Source organism: Neoarius graeffei, chromosome 2 (assembly GCF_027579695.1).
Source record: "Neoarius graeffei isolate fNeoGra1 chromosome 2, fNeoGra1.pri, whole genome shotgun sequence".
Lineage (NCBI taxonomy): Eukaryota > Metazoa > Chordata > Actinopteri > Siluriformes > Ariidae > Neoarius > Neoarius graeffei.
In genome coordinates, this window is record NC_083570.1 from 111,560,007 (window position 1) to 111,579,782 (window position 19,776).

At 43.2% G+C, this 19,776-nt stretch overlaps 1 protein-coding gene across 4 annotated transcripts in view; it reads right to left on the reverse strand.

Moving 5' to 3' along the window:
• map7d1b (MAP7 domain containing 1b) overlaps positions 1 to 19,776 on the reverse strand; it is a 139,427-nt gene that overhangs the window by 59,520 nt on the left and 60,131 nt on the right. For all 4 annotated transcript variants that reach the window (XM_060915363.1, XM_060915366.1, XM_060915364.1 and 1 more), the window contains exons 2-3: positions 11,986 to 12,177; positions 1,495 to 1,563 (exon numbers count right to left, since the gene is read on the reverse strand). In XM_060915363.1, the coding sequence (XP_060771346.1) occupies positions 1,495 to 1,563; positions 11,986 to 12,177 (261 nt within the window). The remainder of the gene's footprint in view (positions 1 to 1,494; positions 1,564 to 11,985; positions 12,178 to 19,776) is intronic.

Here is a 19,776-nt window from a genome sequence, read left to right on the forward strand (position 1 = left end):
AAAGTCTGATCTTCACAACACGTTTGTGGAAGTGTATAATGGCACGAACAAAGGAGATTTCTGAGGAGCTCAGAAAAAGCGTTGTTGATGCTCATCAGGCTGGAAAAGGTTACAAAACCATCTCTCAAGAGTTTGGACTCCACCAATCCACAGTCAGACAGATTGTGTACAAACAGAGGAAATTCAAGTCCATTGTTACCCTCCCCAGGAGTGGTTGACCAACAAAGATCACTCCAAGAGCAAGGCAAGGAATAGTTGGCGAGGTCACAAAGGATCCCAGGGTAACTTCTAAGCAACTGAAGGCCTCTCTCACATTGGCTAATGTTAATGTTCATGAGTCCACCATCAGGAGAACACTGAACAACAATGGTGTGCATGGCAGGGTTGCAAGGAGAAAGCCACTGCTCTCCAAAAAGAACATTGCTGCTCGTCTGCAGTTTGCTAAAGATCACGTGGACAAGCCAGAAGGCTATTGGAAAAATGTTTTGGGATGGATGAGACCAAAATAGAACTTTTTGGTTTAAATGAGAAGCGTTATGCTTGGAGAAAGGAAAACACTGCATTCCAGCATAAGAACCTTATCCCATCTGTGAAACATGGTGGTGGTAGTATCATGGTTTGGGCCTGTTTTGTTGCATCTGGGCCAGGACGGCTTGCCATCATTGATGGAACAATGAATTCTGAATTATACCAGCGAATTCTAAAGGAAAATGTCAGGACATCTGTCCATGAACTGAATCTCAAGAGAAGGTGGGTCATGCAGCAAGACAACGACCCTAAGCACACAAGTTGTTCTACCAAAGGATGGTTAAAGAAGAATAAAGTGAATGTTTTGGAATGGCCACGTCAAAGTCCTGACCTTAATCCAATGGAAATGTTGTGGAAGGACCTGAAGCGAGCAGTTCATGTGAGGAAACCCACCAACACCCCAGAGTTGAAGCTGTTCTGTACGGAGGAACGGGCTAAAATTCCTCCAAGCCGGTGTGCAGGACTGACCAACAGTTACCGGAAACGTTTAGTTGCAGTTATTGCTGCACAAGCAAAGGTTCACATACTTTTGCCACTCACAGATATGTAATATTGGATCATTTTCCTCAATAAATAAGTGACCAAGTATAATATTTTTGTCTCATTTGTTTAACTGGGTTCTCTTGATCTACTTTTAGGACTTGTGTGAAAATCTGATGATGTTTTAGGTCATATTTATGCAGAAATATAGAAAATTCTAAAGAGTTCACAAACTCTTCACCACTGTAATTAGAAATTTAACCTCGAATAACACAACTTCATAGAAAAGGGGATGGGTGTATGGGTATGTGTCCTAAATATCATGAAGACTTTTCATGTAAATTTTAGGATGACTAAATGCATTTACACTGTGTGAATAAAATGTCTCTTTAGCACTTAATTTGGTTAATAAATCCTTGCCATAATTAAATGTTTGCATTTAAAGACCTACAGGTCAGACCCATGATCACCTGAGGTGTGTCTTACCCAGGTATTTGGCCCTCTCCTCTCTCCTCTGTTTAGCCAGCTTCTGTTTCTGCTCCGAGCTCAGTCCATCTGTGTAACATCAAAAAAAAAAGAAAGAAAGAAAGAAAATATAAATAATAATACACTGGAGCGCTGTTTTAACACAGTAGTTGGGATCCACAGAATCTGACTGTGTTATGAATGAATCTGTGTTATAACGGTATGGAAACTCTGCCATGGTTTGAGTAGAAAACATTCTATGAGCTTTATTTACTTATTTATTTATTTATTTTCTGGATAAATCAGTTCCCTAAAGATATCCGATGAAGAAACTGCAAGAACAACGATCGTTTTTACCATGCTGATAACTCATTTTTGCTCATCCGGCCGCAGGCCAGGTCGGATGAGCTTATGCGATCACGCATCGTCCATCCGTCCACAATTTACAAAACTCGCTACTCCTCCTATACGATTGATCGGATTTCAATCAAACTCACATGCAATGTTCCTCAGGTAGGTGTGCATAAAAGTTGTCAAGATGGTAGCGCCAACTGTCATACAATTTTATGGGCGTTTGAAATTTTTGGGTGACGTCACATTAAACACTACTGTTCGTAAACTGCTGGGAGGTTCTCACTGAAACTCACCCAGAAGACTCTAAAGACATATTCCAACAAGAATTGTTCACCAGGTGGCGCCACCTAAAATGGATGCGGCGACAGAGGAGTCATGTGCAATTTCACAAAAATCGCTACTCCTCCTACAGGATTGATCAGATTTTGATCAAACCCATATGGAACGTTCCCCAGGTTGGTGTGTACAAAAGTTGTCAAGATTGTAGCGCCACCTGTCATATTTAACATATTATGGGTGTTTGAAATTTATGGGTGACTCGTCATACCAAACACTACTGTTTGTAAACTGCTGGGACGTTTTCACTGAAACTCATCCAGAAGACTCTAAAGACATATTCCAACAAGAACTGTTCACCAGGTGGCGCCACCTGCCATAGATGAAGCTACGCAGGGGTCATATACAATTTCACAAAAATCGCTACTCCTCCCAAAGGACTGATCGGATTTCAAACTCACACACAACAACAGTGGCCGGTATGAGCTCCAGCCTCACTGAGGCTATTTTCATTTTTAATTTTTGACCGTCAGTGTAACAAATGGGGTTCCAGATTACTAACAGACCGCTAGCTATCTAGATCATTTTAGCTCAGTTAGTTCTACGATGTCTTTTCACAGTAATTGTTCCTATTTTTCCTACTTATTACCAACAGTGCTGTCATGACTTTAACCATTTAATTAGAGAATATTCACATTCGTATGAAGGACAAAATTAAGCTCTGTCATCTACTGAACGATTACCGATTGGCCAAACCTTTCACTTTGTATACAGTGGCATGCAAAAGTTTGGGCACCCTTACTGAAAATGTCTGTTACTGTGAATAGTTAAGTGAGCAGAAGATGAACTGATCACCAAAAGGCATAAAGGTAAAGACGAGACATTTCTTTTCAGCGTTTTCTGCAAGACTTGTGTATTATTTTTGTATTGTACAATTGGAGAGTGAAAAAGGGGCGGCACGGTGGTGTAGTGGTTAGCGCTGTCACCTCACAGCAAGAAGGTCCGGGTTCGAGCCCCGTGGCCGGCGAGGGCCTTTCTGTGTGGAGTTTGCATGTTCTCCCCGTGTCCGCGTGGGTTTCCTCCGGGTGCTCCGGTTTCCCCCACAGTCCAAAGACATGCAGGTTAGGTTAACTGGTGACTCTAAATTGACCGTAGGTGTGAATGTGAGTGTGAATGGTTGTCTGTGTCTATGTGTCAGCCCTGTGATGACCTGACGACTTGTCCAGGGTGTACCCCGCCTTTCGCCCGTAGTCAGCTGGGATAGGCTCCAGCTTGCCTGTGACCCTGTAGAACAGGATAAAGTGGCTACAGATAATGAGATGAGATGAGAGTGAAAAAAGAAAAGGAACACCATGCGAAAGTTTGGGCACCCCAATACATTTGAGTTCTCAGGTAACTTTTACCAAGGTTCCAGACCTTAATTAGCTTATTGAGCTGCGGCTTGTTCAAATTCTTCGTTAGGAAAGGTCGCAGATTTCAAAGCTGTATAAATTCTCTGACTCCTCAAACTTGTCCCTAAAATCAACAGCCATGGGCTCCTCTAAGCAACTCCCTCGCATTCTGAATAATAAAATAATCGATGCTCACGAAGCAGGAGAAGGCTACAAGAACGTAGCAAAGTGTTTTCAGGTAGCCGTTTCCTCAGATCGTAATGTTATTAAGAAATGACAGTTAACAGAAACAGTGGCGATCAAGGTGAGGTCTGGAAGATGAAGAAAACTTTCTGAAAGAACTGCTCGTTGGATTGCTAGAAAGGCGAATAAAAACCTCTGTTTGACTGCAAAAGACCTTCAGAAAGATTTAGCAGACCCTGGAGTGGTGGTGCACTGTTCTGTTCTACTATGCAGCGACACCTGAACAAATATGACCTTCATGGAAGAGTCATCAGAAGAAAACCTTTCCTGCGTCCGAGCCACAAAATTCAGCATCTGAAGTTTGCAAATGAACATCTAAATAAGCCTGATGCATTTTGGAAACAAGTCCTGTGGACTGATGAAATCAAAATAGAACTTTTTGGCCACATGTGCAAAGGTATGTTTGGAGAAAAAAGGTGCCAAATTCCAGGAAAAGAACACCTCTCCAACTCTGAAGCATGGCTGTGGATCGATCATGCTTTGGGGTTGGGTTGCAGCCAGTGGCACAGGGCACATTTCATTGGTCGAGGGAAGCATGGATTCGAATAAATACCAGCAAACTCTGGAAGCAAACATCACACCATCTGTAAAAAAGTTGAGGTTAAAAAGAGGACGGGTCCTACAATAAGACAATGATCCAAAACGCACCTCAAAATCTACAATGGAATACCTCAAGAGGCACAAGCTGAAGGTTTTGCCCTGGCCCTCACAGTCCCCTGACCTAAACATCATTGAAAATCTGTGGATAGATCTCAAAAGAGCAGTGCATGCAAGACAGCCCAAGAAACTTGTAGAACTGGAAGCCTTTTACAAGGACGAATGTGGGAAAATCCCCCAGGTAAGAACTGAAAGATTATTAGCTGGCTATAAAAAGTGTTTACAAGCTGTGATACTTGCCAAAGGGGGTGTTACTAGGTACTAACCATGCAGGGTGCCCAAACTTTTGCTTTTGAAAATGTAAAAGATGAAAATAAAAAATTGTTTTTGCTTAAAATATAAAGGGAATGAGTCGTCTTTAACTTCATGCCTTTTGGAGATCTTCAACTTGCTTAACTGTTCACAGTAACAGCAATTTTGACCAGGGGTGCCCAAACTTTTGCATACCAATGTATGTCCATTCAGACGTACGTCTTGCAGCCTGTTGTGTGTTTTCTTTCACACTACCATGAGTGTGTGTGTGTGTGTGTGTGTTCGTCTGTGCTATTCTATGCAGCTTATGCAAGATTTACCGTGCGAATCTAACATGGGACAGTCTGTTGCTATGGCAACTTCTCGCTAAGATGTTGGTGGAGAACACTTGGGACTGTCAGAATGTTTGAGAATGCTTGTCGACACACACTCACACACCCAGCTGAAAAACTGCAGCTGTTGTGTTCCGTCTTCCTGCTCGAAACAAACAATGACTTGGCATCGAGCCACAACCATCTGGTCGATTAAAAGCGAAACAGAGAGAAGATTCATGAAGAGTCACGATGGCATGTGCCGCCGTGTGCTACAGTACGATGTAGCGTTTGGAAAAACAACCAGCCACTCATCATTGTATGAGTGTGTGGAGCAGTGAGTGAGCTACAGTGACTCTGCATGCCTGATGCCATTAAGCTGAGTGGCGTAGAACAGAATCGACAGGTTTCAGTACTGTATCATGCTGCTGTGCAAACTCACTGCACCGAAGGGCAGGAAAACACACCAGGGTTCAGGTCAAGCTACCGTTCACAAATCTCCTTCTTTCTTCACCATGTTCCATACTGGTATATTTGATTTGGCATAGGTTTTTACACTACACTGCAAAAAATGGCCTTTCAAAAATAAGAAATAAAAGATTAAAACGAAGCATATTTGCTTGAATCGGGTGAAAAAAAAAATCTGCCAATGGAACGAGTCAAATTTGACTGGGTAAGATTTCTTAAAGTAAGATGAAAAATCTAACCTGCTTTTAGATGAAATAATTCCAAAATAAGATTGGCGAACTTATTACGCGAGATCTGATTAACTCAAAATAATCAAAATAGTTCTTATAACAAGATCGTACTTCTTACATTTAGCCATTCGAGTCATTTTTATTTATTTCATTTTAAGGGTATTTCACTTAAATTCATGACAAAGTCTCATCTCATCTCATCTCATTATCTGTAGCCGCTTTATCCTGTTCTACAGGGTCGCAGGCAAGCTGGAGCCTATCCCAGCTGACTACGGGCGAAAGGCGGGGTACACCCTGGACAAGTCGCCAGGTCATCACAGGGCTGACACATAGACAACCATTCACACTCACATTCACACCTACGCTCAATTTAGAGTCACTGGTTAACCTAACCTACATGTCTTTGGACTGTGGGGGAAACCGGAGCACCCGGAGGAAACCCACACGGACACGGGGAGAACATGCAAACTCCACACAGAAAGGCCCTCGCCGGCCCCAGGGCTCGAACCCAGCACCTTCTTGCTGTGAGGCGACAGCGCTAACCACTACACCACCGTGCCGCCCTCATGACAAAGTCTTAGCAGTAAAAACTGAATTTAAGATAAATATACTAATATTAGGATTGTTAAATTCTACAACCAAGCATTGCTAGCTTAAAAGATTCTCCTTTTGTGACCTGTAATTAGTAAAATACTCTAGATATGAGACCAGAGACTAGTCAGCTGGGATAGGCTCCAGCTTGCCTGCGACCCTGTAGAACAGGATAAAGCGGCTAGAGATAATGAGATGAGAAGGCTGTCTGTCTGTCTGTTCACCTATGCAAATGGACACGGCTGGACGCACATACTGCATACTTTGCACATGGATTGGTGACACCCCAGCAGAGGTGGACAGTAGCGAAGTACATTTGCTTGAGTGCTGTACTTAAGTACACTTTTTGAGTATCTGTACTAGGGATGGCGAAAACTAAAAAAAATCTTGACCGACCACCGAGCCTCATTAGCCGGTTAAAGTCGGTTAACCTAGGAGTCTAAACAGGGATGCAAACAGCGCGCCTTTTGGCGGATGCCGCCTTTTTCACAGCTGAATCGTGCAGATCCGATTTTTTTTTTTGGGGGGGGGGGGGCATTGGAGTGTCTGATTATAATTTCATGAGAGTAAATTCTGTATTAAAATCACTAAATAAGCAAATGCCGTTACAGTCCATGAAACATAGGAAGTATAAGTATGAGAAGAAAACAGTAAATCAGAAAGCTGCGCACGTTTTCGCGGAAGCTGCGCAAATGTGCGCAGCTTTCTGATTTACTGTTTTCTTCTCATACTTCCTATGTTTCATGGACTGTAACGGCATTTGCTTATTTAGTAATTTTAATACAGAATTTACTCTCATGAAATTATAATCAGACACTCCAATGCCCCCCCCCCCAAAAAAAATCGGATCTGCACGATTCAGCCGTGAAAAAGGCGGCATCCGCCAAAAGGCGCGCTGTTTGCATCCCTGAATTATAGTAATTTGTAAGCTAAAAAGCCTGTGTCTACACTTTTCTTTCGCCGAGTGGCAGCTGTCTTCAACTGGGGCGGGAGGGCGGGACATGACCGAATGGGTGTTTCTGATTTGTCAGCTGTCGTCCTTACACCGCATGGCATGCCCCAAGCGTTTACAACACAGAATTGCAGGTTCTCCGCTCCAAAATCGGCAGCTTCAAAACGATTGATTTTTTTTTTAACCGACAACCAAAAAAAAATTAACCGGTTGACGTTGATTCGGTCAACCATCGGTCATCGGTTAACATCCCTAATCTGTACTTTACTTGAGTATTTTTTTTTGGAAACTTCTGACTTTAACTTCACTACATTTGAAAGACAAATATGGTACTTTTCACTCCACTACATTTCTATCAAGGTCCTCATTACTCGTTACTATGAAGCAGCTTTGAAAGTAGATGTTTTTTCTTTTTTTTCTAAAACATGATTGGGTTTTTTTTTACCCCGCAGGTGACACTGAGACAGCCGATCAGTAATCACTAGGGTCACGTCACATCCATAGACTGTATAACATCAAGCTCAGTGATTTCTCAGCAGCGTTATTTAACACGATCAGTTGATGGCAGAATGGAAGGAGGCGGGTCTTCTGGAGAACGCACGCACTCATGGCCCATGAACCCATGTTTCAGTTTTCCGAAACGTTTCGTTTTAAATGTTTGCCGAAAACGAACCACATCACGGCCTACAAAAACTCGCCGTCCAACCTGCAGAAGCATATTGAGGGATATAAACATTTTATTCCAAGAGAAAGCTTGCAACAAAGTTGTCTGTGCTTTTAGAGCTAGCGATAACGTTGCAAACGTAGCTATGCAGTCTGGTTAATCAAATGACTTTCTATGGATTTGCCCACCAAGTTGCCGTAGCCTTGTCCACAGCTAACGTTTACACATAGCTAGACACTGTTAGTTAGCATGTACAAACAGAGTTACGCTAACATGAATAACGTTAACTTATCTGAAGTCCTTTCAGAAATATGTTTTAGCATAATCTTGCCAAATAAACAGAATGTAGAAATCTTTCTTTTCTAGTAGCGTTAGCTCCCCAATATGATTTCGAGTTTGAAAAGAGTTTGCTAGCATGTCAGGTGGAGTTTCACTGACTAGCTAACTTAACGTTAAACCACCATGATGCACAGCATGCGTTCATTTTGTGAATTCACATTTCTGTCTTTGGTAACGGCGTTAGGTTTTGTCATACAACGATGCGTTGACAGAAAATGTACTTTTAATACTTAAGTATTTTTAAAAGCAAGTACTTCAGTACTTTAACTTAAGTAAAAATTTGACTGGACAACTTTCACTTGAATCGGAGTCACATGTGACCAGCGGGATCTGCACTTTGACTTAAGTAATTAAGTTGGGTTCTTTGTTCACCTCTGCACCCCAGAGGGGCCCGAGATAATAGTTTCAATTTTCCAAAACATGGGATTAGTGCTAATCCAAGACACTATCATTTCCCGTAGCCTACATGCTCGCACTAACACACTGCGCACAGCCTCGGCAGAGAATCCCCTCCCCCACTTGCCTGAAAGTTTCAATTGTACGGGACCTCGCAATCAGTACTCCTCGCCGGAGACTTAAGGCCTCTACATGCTCTTGCGACAAGGCTTTCGCAGATAGCTTTTCGCAGACAGTTGTAATTTATCGTTGAGCAGGGAGTAATAGGCGTGCGCGATGTTATTCACCGGCACAACGCAAGGGGGCGCGAAGTCGCTAAGAGTAGTTGGTGGGTGTGGTTAGTGGAGTGTTTATCCTCCGATTACTTATAATGACTAGAACTGGAGTCGTATAGATGTCCGTACTTCCTCGATCAACCGCTCTTCATGCTGCTCCATCTTCGCTCGTGTTTTTAAAAATGGCGGTCGTGAAAACAAACCAAACCGGGAAAGTAGGGAAGCGGAAGTGCGTGTACAGCGGATGTAGAGTGGACCAATCAGAGCCCTCTTGTCTGCGGCGCTGTCTGCGAGGCTTCTGCGGTGGTCACAATTTTTGGGAGGTGCGCGCAGAGCGTCTGCGAAGGTGGGGGGGGGGGGGCTACGCAGACACTGTCTGCGACGCTATCTGCGAGGACTGGGTTGTCAGCATAAATTGGCCTTTAGGCTAGGGCCGAGTCTACGTCACTGAGGAGACACAGGGAGCGACTTACGTCATTTTGACAGAACACAACACGGCCCCTGTGAAGAGCACCATTCAGAGGAAATCAGGTTCACGGGCAATAACCAATAGTATTTACAAAATTAAATAAGCTTTCAATTCAGCTCTTCACACTCTTTACAAGAGTGCTCTGAGAACATAATATCCCCCGCGGGCAACTAGGCCATAATTCTAGTAAAATGCGAGTGAATTGAACGAAATTGAAATATGCGTATTACCGACATACAACAAAGAATCCTGTCAAGTTTCGTGAAATTCCTCCCAAAATTGTGAGAGGAGTTGATTTCAGAAGGTGAGTACCCTTCCCGGGACGGACGGATGGACAGACGGACGTCGCCACGACATAATCCCCCTTCGGGCCTTTCGGCCAGCAGGGGATAAAAACTTTTTGCCAAATTACATGAAATTCTTCCAAAAATTGTGCGGGAAGTTGATTTCAGAAAGCAAGCACACCTTGATGAAATTGCCAAAGTACAAGTTTGTTAATAATCAAGGGCATAACTCTGGGAAAATATGCCCAAATTAAACGAAATTTAAATTTGCGTATAACTGTCATATAACAAAGCCTTTTGCCAAGTTTGGTGAAATTCCTCCACAAATTGTGAGCGGAGTTGATTTCAGAAGAACGTGCACCCTCATGAAATTGTCAAAGTACAAGTTATTTAATCAAGGGTCAAAACTCTGGGAAAATTTTCACAAACGAAATTAAATCGCAATCTGCGCATTAACGTCATATAACAAGGCCTTTTGCCGAGCTTCAAGAAATTCGTCCAAAAATTGTGAGAGAAGTTGATGTCAGAAGGCGAGCGCACCTTCATGAAATTGTGAAAGTACAAGGCTGTTAAACAAGGGCTGTAACTCTGGTCAAATGTGACTGAATTTAAAGGACCCATGGCATGGTGGTTTGTTGATGCTTTAAACGGGCTCGTGGAGGTTTCCGGATGTTATATCCGCAGCCTTTCTCGAAATGAACCCTCGGCACGTAGATATAGCCTCCTGGGAGAAAGCCCCATTTCAGCGCTTTTCCCAGTGCGTCGTTTTGCTAATGAGAAGCAGGAGGCGGGGAAGGGTAGAGGGTGGGGGCGGGTCTTATCATTAATATTCATGACATGTAAACGTGTTACCTCTGATTGGCTAACAGCACTGTGACGCTACCTCCAGTGGGTCAGAACAAGCGGATGTGGGTGTCTTACTATGGCGAGAGAGAAGGAACAAACCGCGAAGGGAAAAATACCGCGCGCTGACGTCATTAAGGTGCGACGCGAGGAAATAAAATAAATTCAACAAATGTTTGGGCTTTTACTGAACAAACAAACAAATAAAATGAACGAGTGACTTAAAAAAAAGAATGTGGGTGTCTTTGTAAAAACTGTTTTGATTGGCTATTATAACAGAGCATGCTGCATGCTTTTTGGTTTTGTAGCGCAGAGTACCTGGCTAACTGCAGGAAGCGGTTAGCTGCACAGCTAATGTAGCCATTGCAAGGCTAACGCACCGATTTTAAAACACGGCAAAACGACTTAACAGTTATACACTTACTTGTTCGGTGTTTGTGGCTGATGCGGCAGGGATGCTTGGTACGGACCCAGGCTTCAGTGACAGTCGATGTGCAAAACCTGCCCTGTACTGTCCCAAGTTGTGGAAACATTCCTCAGGAAAATGCTTCCGACAAACATACACCGTCTTAGGTAGACTCGACGGCATATTATTGGAGTAAATAAAATTAAGCCACTGCGTCTTCAGGGGCTCTCCCGTCGGCAGTAAAAACAGACTCTTTTCTGTGTTGTCACATCCATGTACAGCACAACTTCCATGTTTCGCTCGCTTAGGTGGTGCCATGTGTCCTCTATGGTCTCCTCACTACAACTGGGCGGGGCAATCCATACAGTGGGTGGGAATCCAGAGGGGGGGCGTGGGGATCATCTCCCTTGCTGACGTAGTAAAGGGAAGAGCTTATCAACGCGCCGTTTTGACGCGCCATTCTCAAATGTTGGGCATAGTTTGGTTTACACATTATGAAATTTCTAGCCACTGGGGTGACTTAAGAAGGTCAGAGGAACTCATTTTAACGTTAAAAAACCTCAGAAAGTGAAAATTTCATGCCATGGGACCTTTAACGAAATTACAATATGCGTACTACCGACATATAACAAAGAATCCTGCCAAGTTTGGTGAAATTCCTCCACAAATTGTGAGAGGAGTTGATTTCAGAAGAACGTCCACCCTCATGAAATTGTCACAGTATAATTTTGTTAATCAAGGGCTGTAACTCTGGTAAAATGTGACCGAATTTAATGAAATTGCAATATGTGCAGTACCGACATATAACAAAGAATCCTGTCAAGTTTCATGAAATTCCTCCAAAAATTGTAAGAGGAGTTGATTTCAGAAGCTTCCCAGGATGGACGGATGGACAGCCATCGCTACGACATAATCCCCCTTCGGGCCTTTTGACCAGCGGGGGATAAAAATGGCCTGTCGTTGTTACTCACAGACACCTACAATTTACAAATAATTTTCCACCACAAACATTGTTTCACATTGACATGTAGATCCATGAGAAACCAAAAATATTTTTGTGGGACCTTTATATATTTCGTTAAGTGTAGCCGTAGTTGATACGGCGCAGTACCTTTTTTGTTCTGAGGAGTGGCGGTGTTTGCAGGCGTGCTGGGTCTGCTGCTGGGTTTGCTGGGCGTTTCTGCTTTGGAGGGAGGGTCGGTGATCAGAGAGGAATCCGTGATGGTGGTGTCGTCGGCTTTGAGGGGCTCCTCGTTCTGTTTCTCCGGCCTCTGAGTCGAATCTGTAGGAGAGCTACTGAGAGCTGGGTGAGAGAGAGAGAGACAGAGAGAGATTGATTAATGTCCAGTCAGAAAATACTGATAACTCGTAAAAATATTGCTAGTAGTCAATAGTCAGTGCTCTTCTATTGATAGTACTGAGAGGCGGGGCTTCAAACAGCGCTCACTCTTGGTTGGTTAACTTACCACCAATCGTCTTTACTGTATTATCATCATCACTGAGTTTTGGTTCTCCAACATAAGCACTGAGGTCAGTTTTATACTTTCCACGTTCACAAGTACGTGAGGGTCTACTCGGGTCAGACTGGGTGTACGCGAGGCTCTGTGTGGACGTCCATGGACCGTCCAATTTAAGCTGTGGACACCGTGTTCCTATTATACTACAATCCCAAATCAGAAAAAGTTGGAACGGAAAAGAAAGCAGTGATTTCTAATTGTACTTTGACTTGTATTTCATTGCAGACAGAATGAACCCAAGATATTTCATGTTTTTTTGGTCAACTTCATTTCACGCAACACATTCCCAAAAAAGTCGGGTGGGTCAATTTAGGCCTGGTAATGAGGTAAAACAATGAAATACTGATGTGATTTGAAGCAGGCGATGTCACCAGGTGACTGTAATCATGATCTGGAACAAAATCAGTATCCAGGAAAGGACGAGTCTTTGAGGAGCAAATAAGGGCCGAGGATCTCCAGTTTGTCAACAAATATGTGAGAGAATTATTGATCTTCCTCAAAGAAAGACAGGAAAGGATTTGAATATTTCACCCTCTAAATTGCATAATATCATTAAACCATACAAGGAATCTGGAGGAATTTCAGTGTGTAAAGGGCAAAGGGCTCAAGCCTAATCTGAACCCCTGTGATCTCTGATCCGTCACTGCATCAAGAACCGTTGTTCGTCTACAGCTGATAGAACCACATGGGCTCGGGATTACTCTGGCAAACACTACAATATGGAGTTACATCCACAAACACCAGTTAAAACTTTACTGTGCAAAAAGGAAGCCTTATGTTAACTGTGTCCAGAAGTAGCGCCGTCGACTTCTCTGGGCTCGGAGGCGTCTGGGATGGACCATCACACAGTGGAAATGTATATTGTGGTCAGACGCATCAGTATTCCAGGTCTTTTTTGGAAGAAATGGACGCTGTGTGCCCTGAAGATGAAAATGGCCATCCAGACTGTTACCAGGAACAAGTCCAAAAGCCAGGGTGTGTCATGGTATGGTGTTGGGTCAGTGCCCTTGGTAACGGTAACTTACACTTCTGTGATGGAGCATTAATGCAGAAAATACACTGAGATTTTGGAGCAACATGTGCTGCCTTCAAGACGACGTCTTTTCCAGGGAGATTTCAACAAGACCACATTCTGTACACATTACAAAGGCGTAGCTGTGGGAGAAGAGGGTGTGTCTCCTCTGTCCCCAATAGACAATGTGTGGAGAATTTAGAAATGAAAAATATGATAGTCACGACCCAGTACTGTTGCACACACTTAAGACCTGTTTACAGGAAGAACGGGACAAAAATAACACCTGAAACACTTCATTACTTGGTGTCTTCAGTCCATAAACATCTTTTAAGTGTTAAGTGTGAGAAGAAATGCCAACATTATAAAGTAGTAAAGACTTTACTGTCCAAACTTTTTCTGATTTGGGGTTGTACTTTCTAGTCAACTTGGAAGATGCATGTGCAGTACTTTCTAGTTAGTGCCCTTGTCGTAACACAACAAATAAGAGGATACACAGATGTCCACGCAGAGTGTGCGTCCACCCTCTGATAACGAAATTTACATCACATGGACCCAAGCAGACCCTCATGTACTCACGGATGTGGAAAGTATAACGCTGGCCTAAGCCTCCTCAATATCCACTAATCAGTACTAGCTATGATACTGGCAGTTAACCAGCTGATGCCCTTAGAAGAAGAAGCCTTTATTTTAGTCACATGTACACATTCCTCCTCTGCATTTAACCCATCTGAAGCAGTGAATACATGCACACACACACACACATATACCCAGAGCAGGAGGCAGCTATACTACAGCAGGGTTTTTTCTAGAAAAATTTAGTATGAGGGCGCTCACCATGGCGAGGGAGCGAAGCAGGGGGGCGGGGAATGGTGCCGGTTGTCCGTCCCCCCCTGCCGTGCGAAGCCTTTGAAAAATTGAGGCTACAATGGGACATTCTGAGGCTATCTGAGAGGGAAATTGTAACAAATTGTCTGTCAACATTGAAAAAGAAAGAAGTAATCTTCTTCTGCCCCGGACAGTCTTCGGCTTTCTTCCGCTTCGTGCCGCGGGATGACATCTTTAAATGCCCAAGTGTCAACAAAAACAACTCACGAACTACTTCTGTCAAAAACTCCCGCGCCGGTGGGTGAAAGGTCATTCAGTGTCGAGAAATCTCGCTCTACAAGTCAGCTGACCTTGTATGCAACCCATGTCAAATCTCGCAAGAGCAGCCGCGACAAGTAAACAACATGGCGCCTCAGTCTGGAAAACGCCAATTCGGATTGTTTTTGCACCGTCTGGCGGTGTATCTACTATGATTGGAATATTTTTGGAGTAATTATAACGTATTTGATGATCAGACACATTGTCACGTGGTGTTGCTGGGATGTTTTCACGGAGAAAAGATCGTTTTGAGAAAGATTGCATGTTGTGCAGTAGCACATAAGTGCATGGCCTAAGTGCGACTTGGGGTTCAATCGGCATTTCAGTAAGGGGGCGCAGCGCCCCGTTCCCCGGTTTAGACGAAAGCCTGCTACAGCACCCAGGGAGCAAGTGGGGGTTCGGTGCCTTGCTCAAGGGCACTTCAGCCATTCCTGCTGGTCCAGGGAATCGAACCGGCAACCTTTTAGTCCCAAAGCTGCTTCTCTAAGCTTTAGGCCACGGCTTCCAACGCTCTGTTGTTGTTCCATCCTTAAACCACAGAGCTTTGAGTCTCCCTAGGACAGGAAGCACTGGGGGACACTTTCTTTGTCTCTTCAGGGTGGACTGTATCGCAGTGACAACACAGACCCTTAGAGCTCTTAGCATTCGTTACAGTTTCACTCCCACCCACTTAGTGCGTCATTAGCATCCAGTTCATGCCCTTGTGCTATCCAGCAGCGAGATATTTGCTTTCAAGGGGGCTTCAAACACTTCAAACACAACCCTATTCCTCAGGGTCTGATTTCTTTGTTTTGCTGCCTTTCAACAATCCACCATGTGAACTCTGTTTGGTAACAACTCCGCTTAAAACATCCTTTTGTACACAGTCTTCAGAAAAGTTTCCAAGCCTACATAGAACTCGTCAGAGGTTTAAAATGTAGCTTGACAGCCTTGCTACTTGGTATAAAATGGGTTCTTCAAGGGTTCTTTACATAAAAAACACACAGGTCAAAATGGATGTACAAACGTGTGTAAAGCAGTATGTATATTATCCATCCATCCATCTATCCATTCACTATCCATAACCGCTTATCCTGTGAAGGGTCGCGGGCAAGCTGGAGCCTATCCCGGCTGAGTATGGGCGAGAGGCGGGGTACACCCTGGACAAGTTGCCAGATCATCACAGGGCTATTATTATTATTATTATTATTATTATTATTTTATTTTTTGTGATATATTTAGGCTAAAGGACAGTTCTGGTTGTGAGATGAACAATCACAATAATTAAAGTACATTACTGTATCGAGAGATGGTTTTCGGGAGTCACTAAAGAACCAAAACAAACAAACAAACAAAAAAAATCCAACATGGTCGCCATGACCGAGCTTCACACTGACACGGACATGGATCTGTTGTCTGAAGTCTCGGGCTGATAGCCTTTTCGTTTTTTACACTGCTCTGAGCTTATTTTTCCACTCCATGTGTAAAATGTGCTGTAAAGGTCAGGTTTATGTTGAAACGTGAAAATGTTTAAGCGTCAGAGTATAAACGTGACACCAACAAGCAGCTATTATTACCTAACTTTTGACCTTGTACAGGTCAGAATACACACACGTTTCCTGTTTTGGTCAAGAACACATTTAAGACTCCAGTTATCTTTTCTGATTCTGCAGAGAGAGAGAGAGAGAGAGAGAGTGTGTGTGTGTTGTTCAGATGTTCAGACGTGACGGCGTCAGTGAGAGGAAAATACAAACCTCTGACGAACATTTCAGAGAGAGACAGCAGCTGCTGCTGAGCCACGACACCACCGCAATGTGTACATCAGAGAGAAGAAGATTCCTGACCAGTCAACAACTAACACGGCTAAATCTTAAAAATACATCTCTCCTCATCCATTCTGCCTTTCCATATACCGAAAAAAATTGAGAAAGAGAGAGAGAGAGAGAGATCTGTCTTTGGATCTCTCTTTCTGTCTGTGTCTATATATACTCTCTCTCTCTCTCAGTTCGAACAGCAGGCATGTGGCCTTTCGCTGTGGAGATAAACTGCCACTGCAGAGCTCCATCTGCCACACACACACACACACACACACACACACAAGTAAATGGAATAAATTAGGATATAAATGAAAGGAAACAGTAGCATGCCTCCTCTACGCTAAAACAGAGGGAACAGAATGAGCCGTGGTGGCTCTGAAGGTAAATAAACACACTCTCACCTGCAGCATTTATGAATAATGTACTAATAAACGTAGTGCCTGTGGTTTAGTTTGGTGCGTCGCTGCATCCAGAACATTTCATAAACCCCATTACTCAGTGATATACACACATTAAAATCCTGATTCTACACCACTGCAGGAAGTGTGTGTGTGTGTGGTGTTCTAATATGAGTTGCTGATCGGATGCTCCACACTGCAGAGGGCAGAGCTACAGCACTGCACACAGGTGATGAATTATTGATATCAGGAAGAACTACTAAGAACTAGTATTGACACTGACTGTTAGCACTGACACTGGATGTTAATACTGACACTGACTGTTAGTACTGACACTGAATGTTTGAACTTGTACTGGATGTTAGTACGGACACTAACTTAGTACTGATACTGACAGCACTGACACTGGATGTTAATACTGACACTGACTGTTAGTACTCATACTGGATGTTTGAACTGATACTGGATGTTAGTACCGACACTAACTTAGTACTGATACTGACAGCACTGACACTGGATGTTAATACTGATACTGACTGTTAGTACTCATACTGGACGTTAATACTGACACTGGCTGTTAGTACTCACACTGGATGTTAATACTGACACTGACTTAGTACTGATACTGACAGGACTGACACTGGATGTTAATACTGACACTGGCTGTTAGTACTCACACTGGCTGTTAGTACTCACACTGGCTGTTAGTACTCACACTGGATGTTAATACTGACACTGACTTAGTACTGATACTGACAGCACTGACACTGGATGTTAATACTGATATTGACTGTTAGTACTCATACTGGATGTTAATACTGACACTGGCTGTTAGTACTCACACTGGCTGTTAGTACTGACACTGACTTAGTACTGATACTGACAGGACTGACACTGGATGTTAATACTGACACTGACTGTTAGTACTCATACTGGATGTTTGAACTGATACTGGATGTTAGTACTGACACTGACTTAGTACTGATACTGACAGCACTGACACTGGATGTTAATACTGACACTGACTGTTAGTACTCACACTGGATGTTTGAACTGATACTGGATGTTAGTACCGACACTAACTTAGTACTGATACTGACAGCACTGACACTGGATGTTAATACTGATACTGACTGTTAATACTCATACTGGATGTTAATACTGACACTGGCTGTTAGTACTGACACTGACTTAGTACTGATACTGACAGGACTGACACTGGATGTTAATACTGACACTGACTGTTAGTACTCATACTGGATGTTAATACTGACACTGACTGTTAGTACTCACACTGGCTGTTAGTACTGACACTGACTTAGTACTGATACTGACAGGACTGACACTGGATGTTAATACTGACATTGGCTGTTAGTACTGACACTGACTTAGTACTGATACTGACAGCACTGACACTGGATGTTAATACTGACACTGACAGTTAGTACTCACACTGGATGTTTGATACTGGATGTCAGTACCGACACTGACTTAGTACTGATACTGACAGCACTGACACTGGATGTTAATACTGACACTGACTTAGTACTGATACTGACAGCACTGATACTGGATGTTAGTTCTCATACTGGATGTTAATACTGACACTGACTGTTAGTACTGACACTGGATGTTTGAACTTAAACTGGCTGTTAGTACCGACGCTGACTTAGTACTGATACTGACAGCACTGACACTGGATGTTAATGCTGACACTGACAGTACTCACACTGGATGTTTGAACTGATACTGGATGTTAGTACCGACACTGACACTGGATATTAGTACTGACACTGACTGTTAGTACTCATACTGACAGCACTGACACTAGATGTTAATACTGACACTGACTGTTAGTACTCACACTGGATGTTTTAACTGATACTGGATGTTAGTACCGACACTGACTTAGTACTGATACTGACTGCTAGCACTGACACTGGATATTAGTACTGACACTGGCTGTTAGTACTGACACTGGATATTTGTACTGACATTGGCTGTTAGTACTGATACTGGATGTTAGTACTGACACTGGCTGTTAGAGAAATTATGACAGAGAGACATTATGAAAGAGAGAGAGAGCTGTACTGAAAGAGAGGAGACAGAGAGACTTGGTGACATTAATAGAAAGCGTAAAAGGAAGTGAAAGACATCGAGAGAGACAGAGTGACGTCCTGTAAGCCCAGGATATTGAGGGAAGGAGAGAGCGAGTGATAAAGAGACTGAAGGAGAGAGAGTGAATGTGTGATGGTGTTCATTAGAGAGCTGTGCTTTTGTGTGTTTTGTAACTGCGTGACTGCGTGCTGGGAAAAAAAAAGACAAAAGCCGAGGTGGGTGGGGTGTTGCTAAAGCAGCAGACAGAACAGCTTAGAACATGTTGAGACAGATCATCTGATCATCTGAACATCAAGACATGTCCTAGCTCCGGAGACGAATGGAGGTCTGGATGATGATCCGATATCACAGAGATGTTTCAGAGTTCATGCCTCTGTATTACAACACTGAGTAACAGCACAGGACGCCATTTTAAAACATCAGCTTCCCTACCAACACTTGCTATGGCAAACAAAGGGCAAGGGTCTAAAAGTATATTTAGACTGGAGAAACTTTCATACTTCTTAAAACTGCTGGAGGAAGTTCCTCTTTTTTCCGTGCGTCTCCAATGCAGGAACTGAGGACAATCATAGTTCTTAGAATGCAGTTTTGAGGGAGTTTGTTAGCTCCTACTTCAGGGTCGGTTCCCTCCCAGAAAGTCATGAGTGACGTTAAGTGTCCAGTGATTGGTTGGATACCAGCCAATACAGCGTGCCAACCTCCATTTTTAAGAATCTGTGTAAAACGTTAGCCTTGAAAACAACACCTTTTAACATTAGCGTAAAAAAAAATGGGGGGAAAGAAACCATACACAAATGGACCGACAGTGAACTCCAGGCTTTATCGATTTGATACGCGATCGAGAAAATACATCATGATTTTGAAGAAAAATCTTCGTTAGCATTTCCTGCCAGCTTCACGCAAGCAAACAGGCTT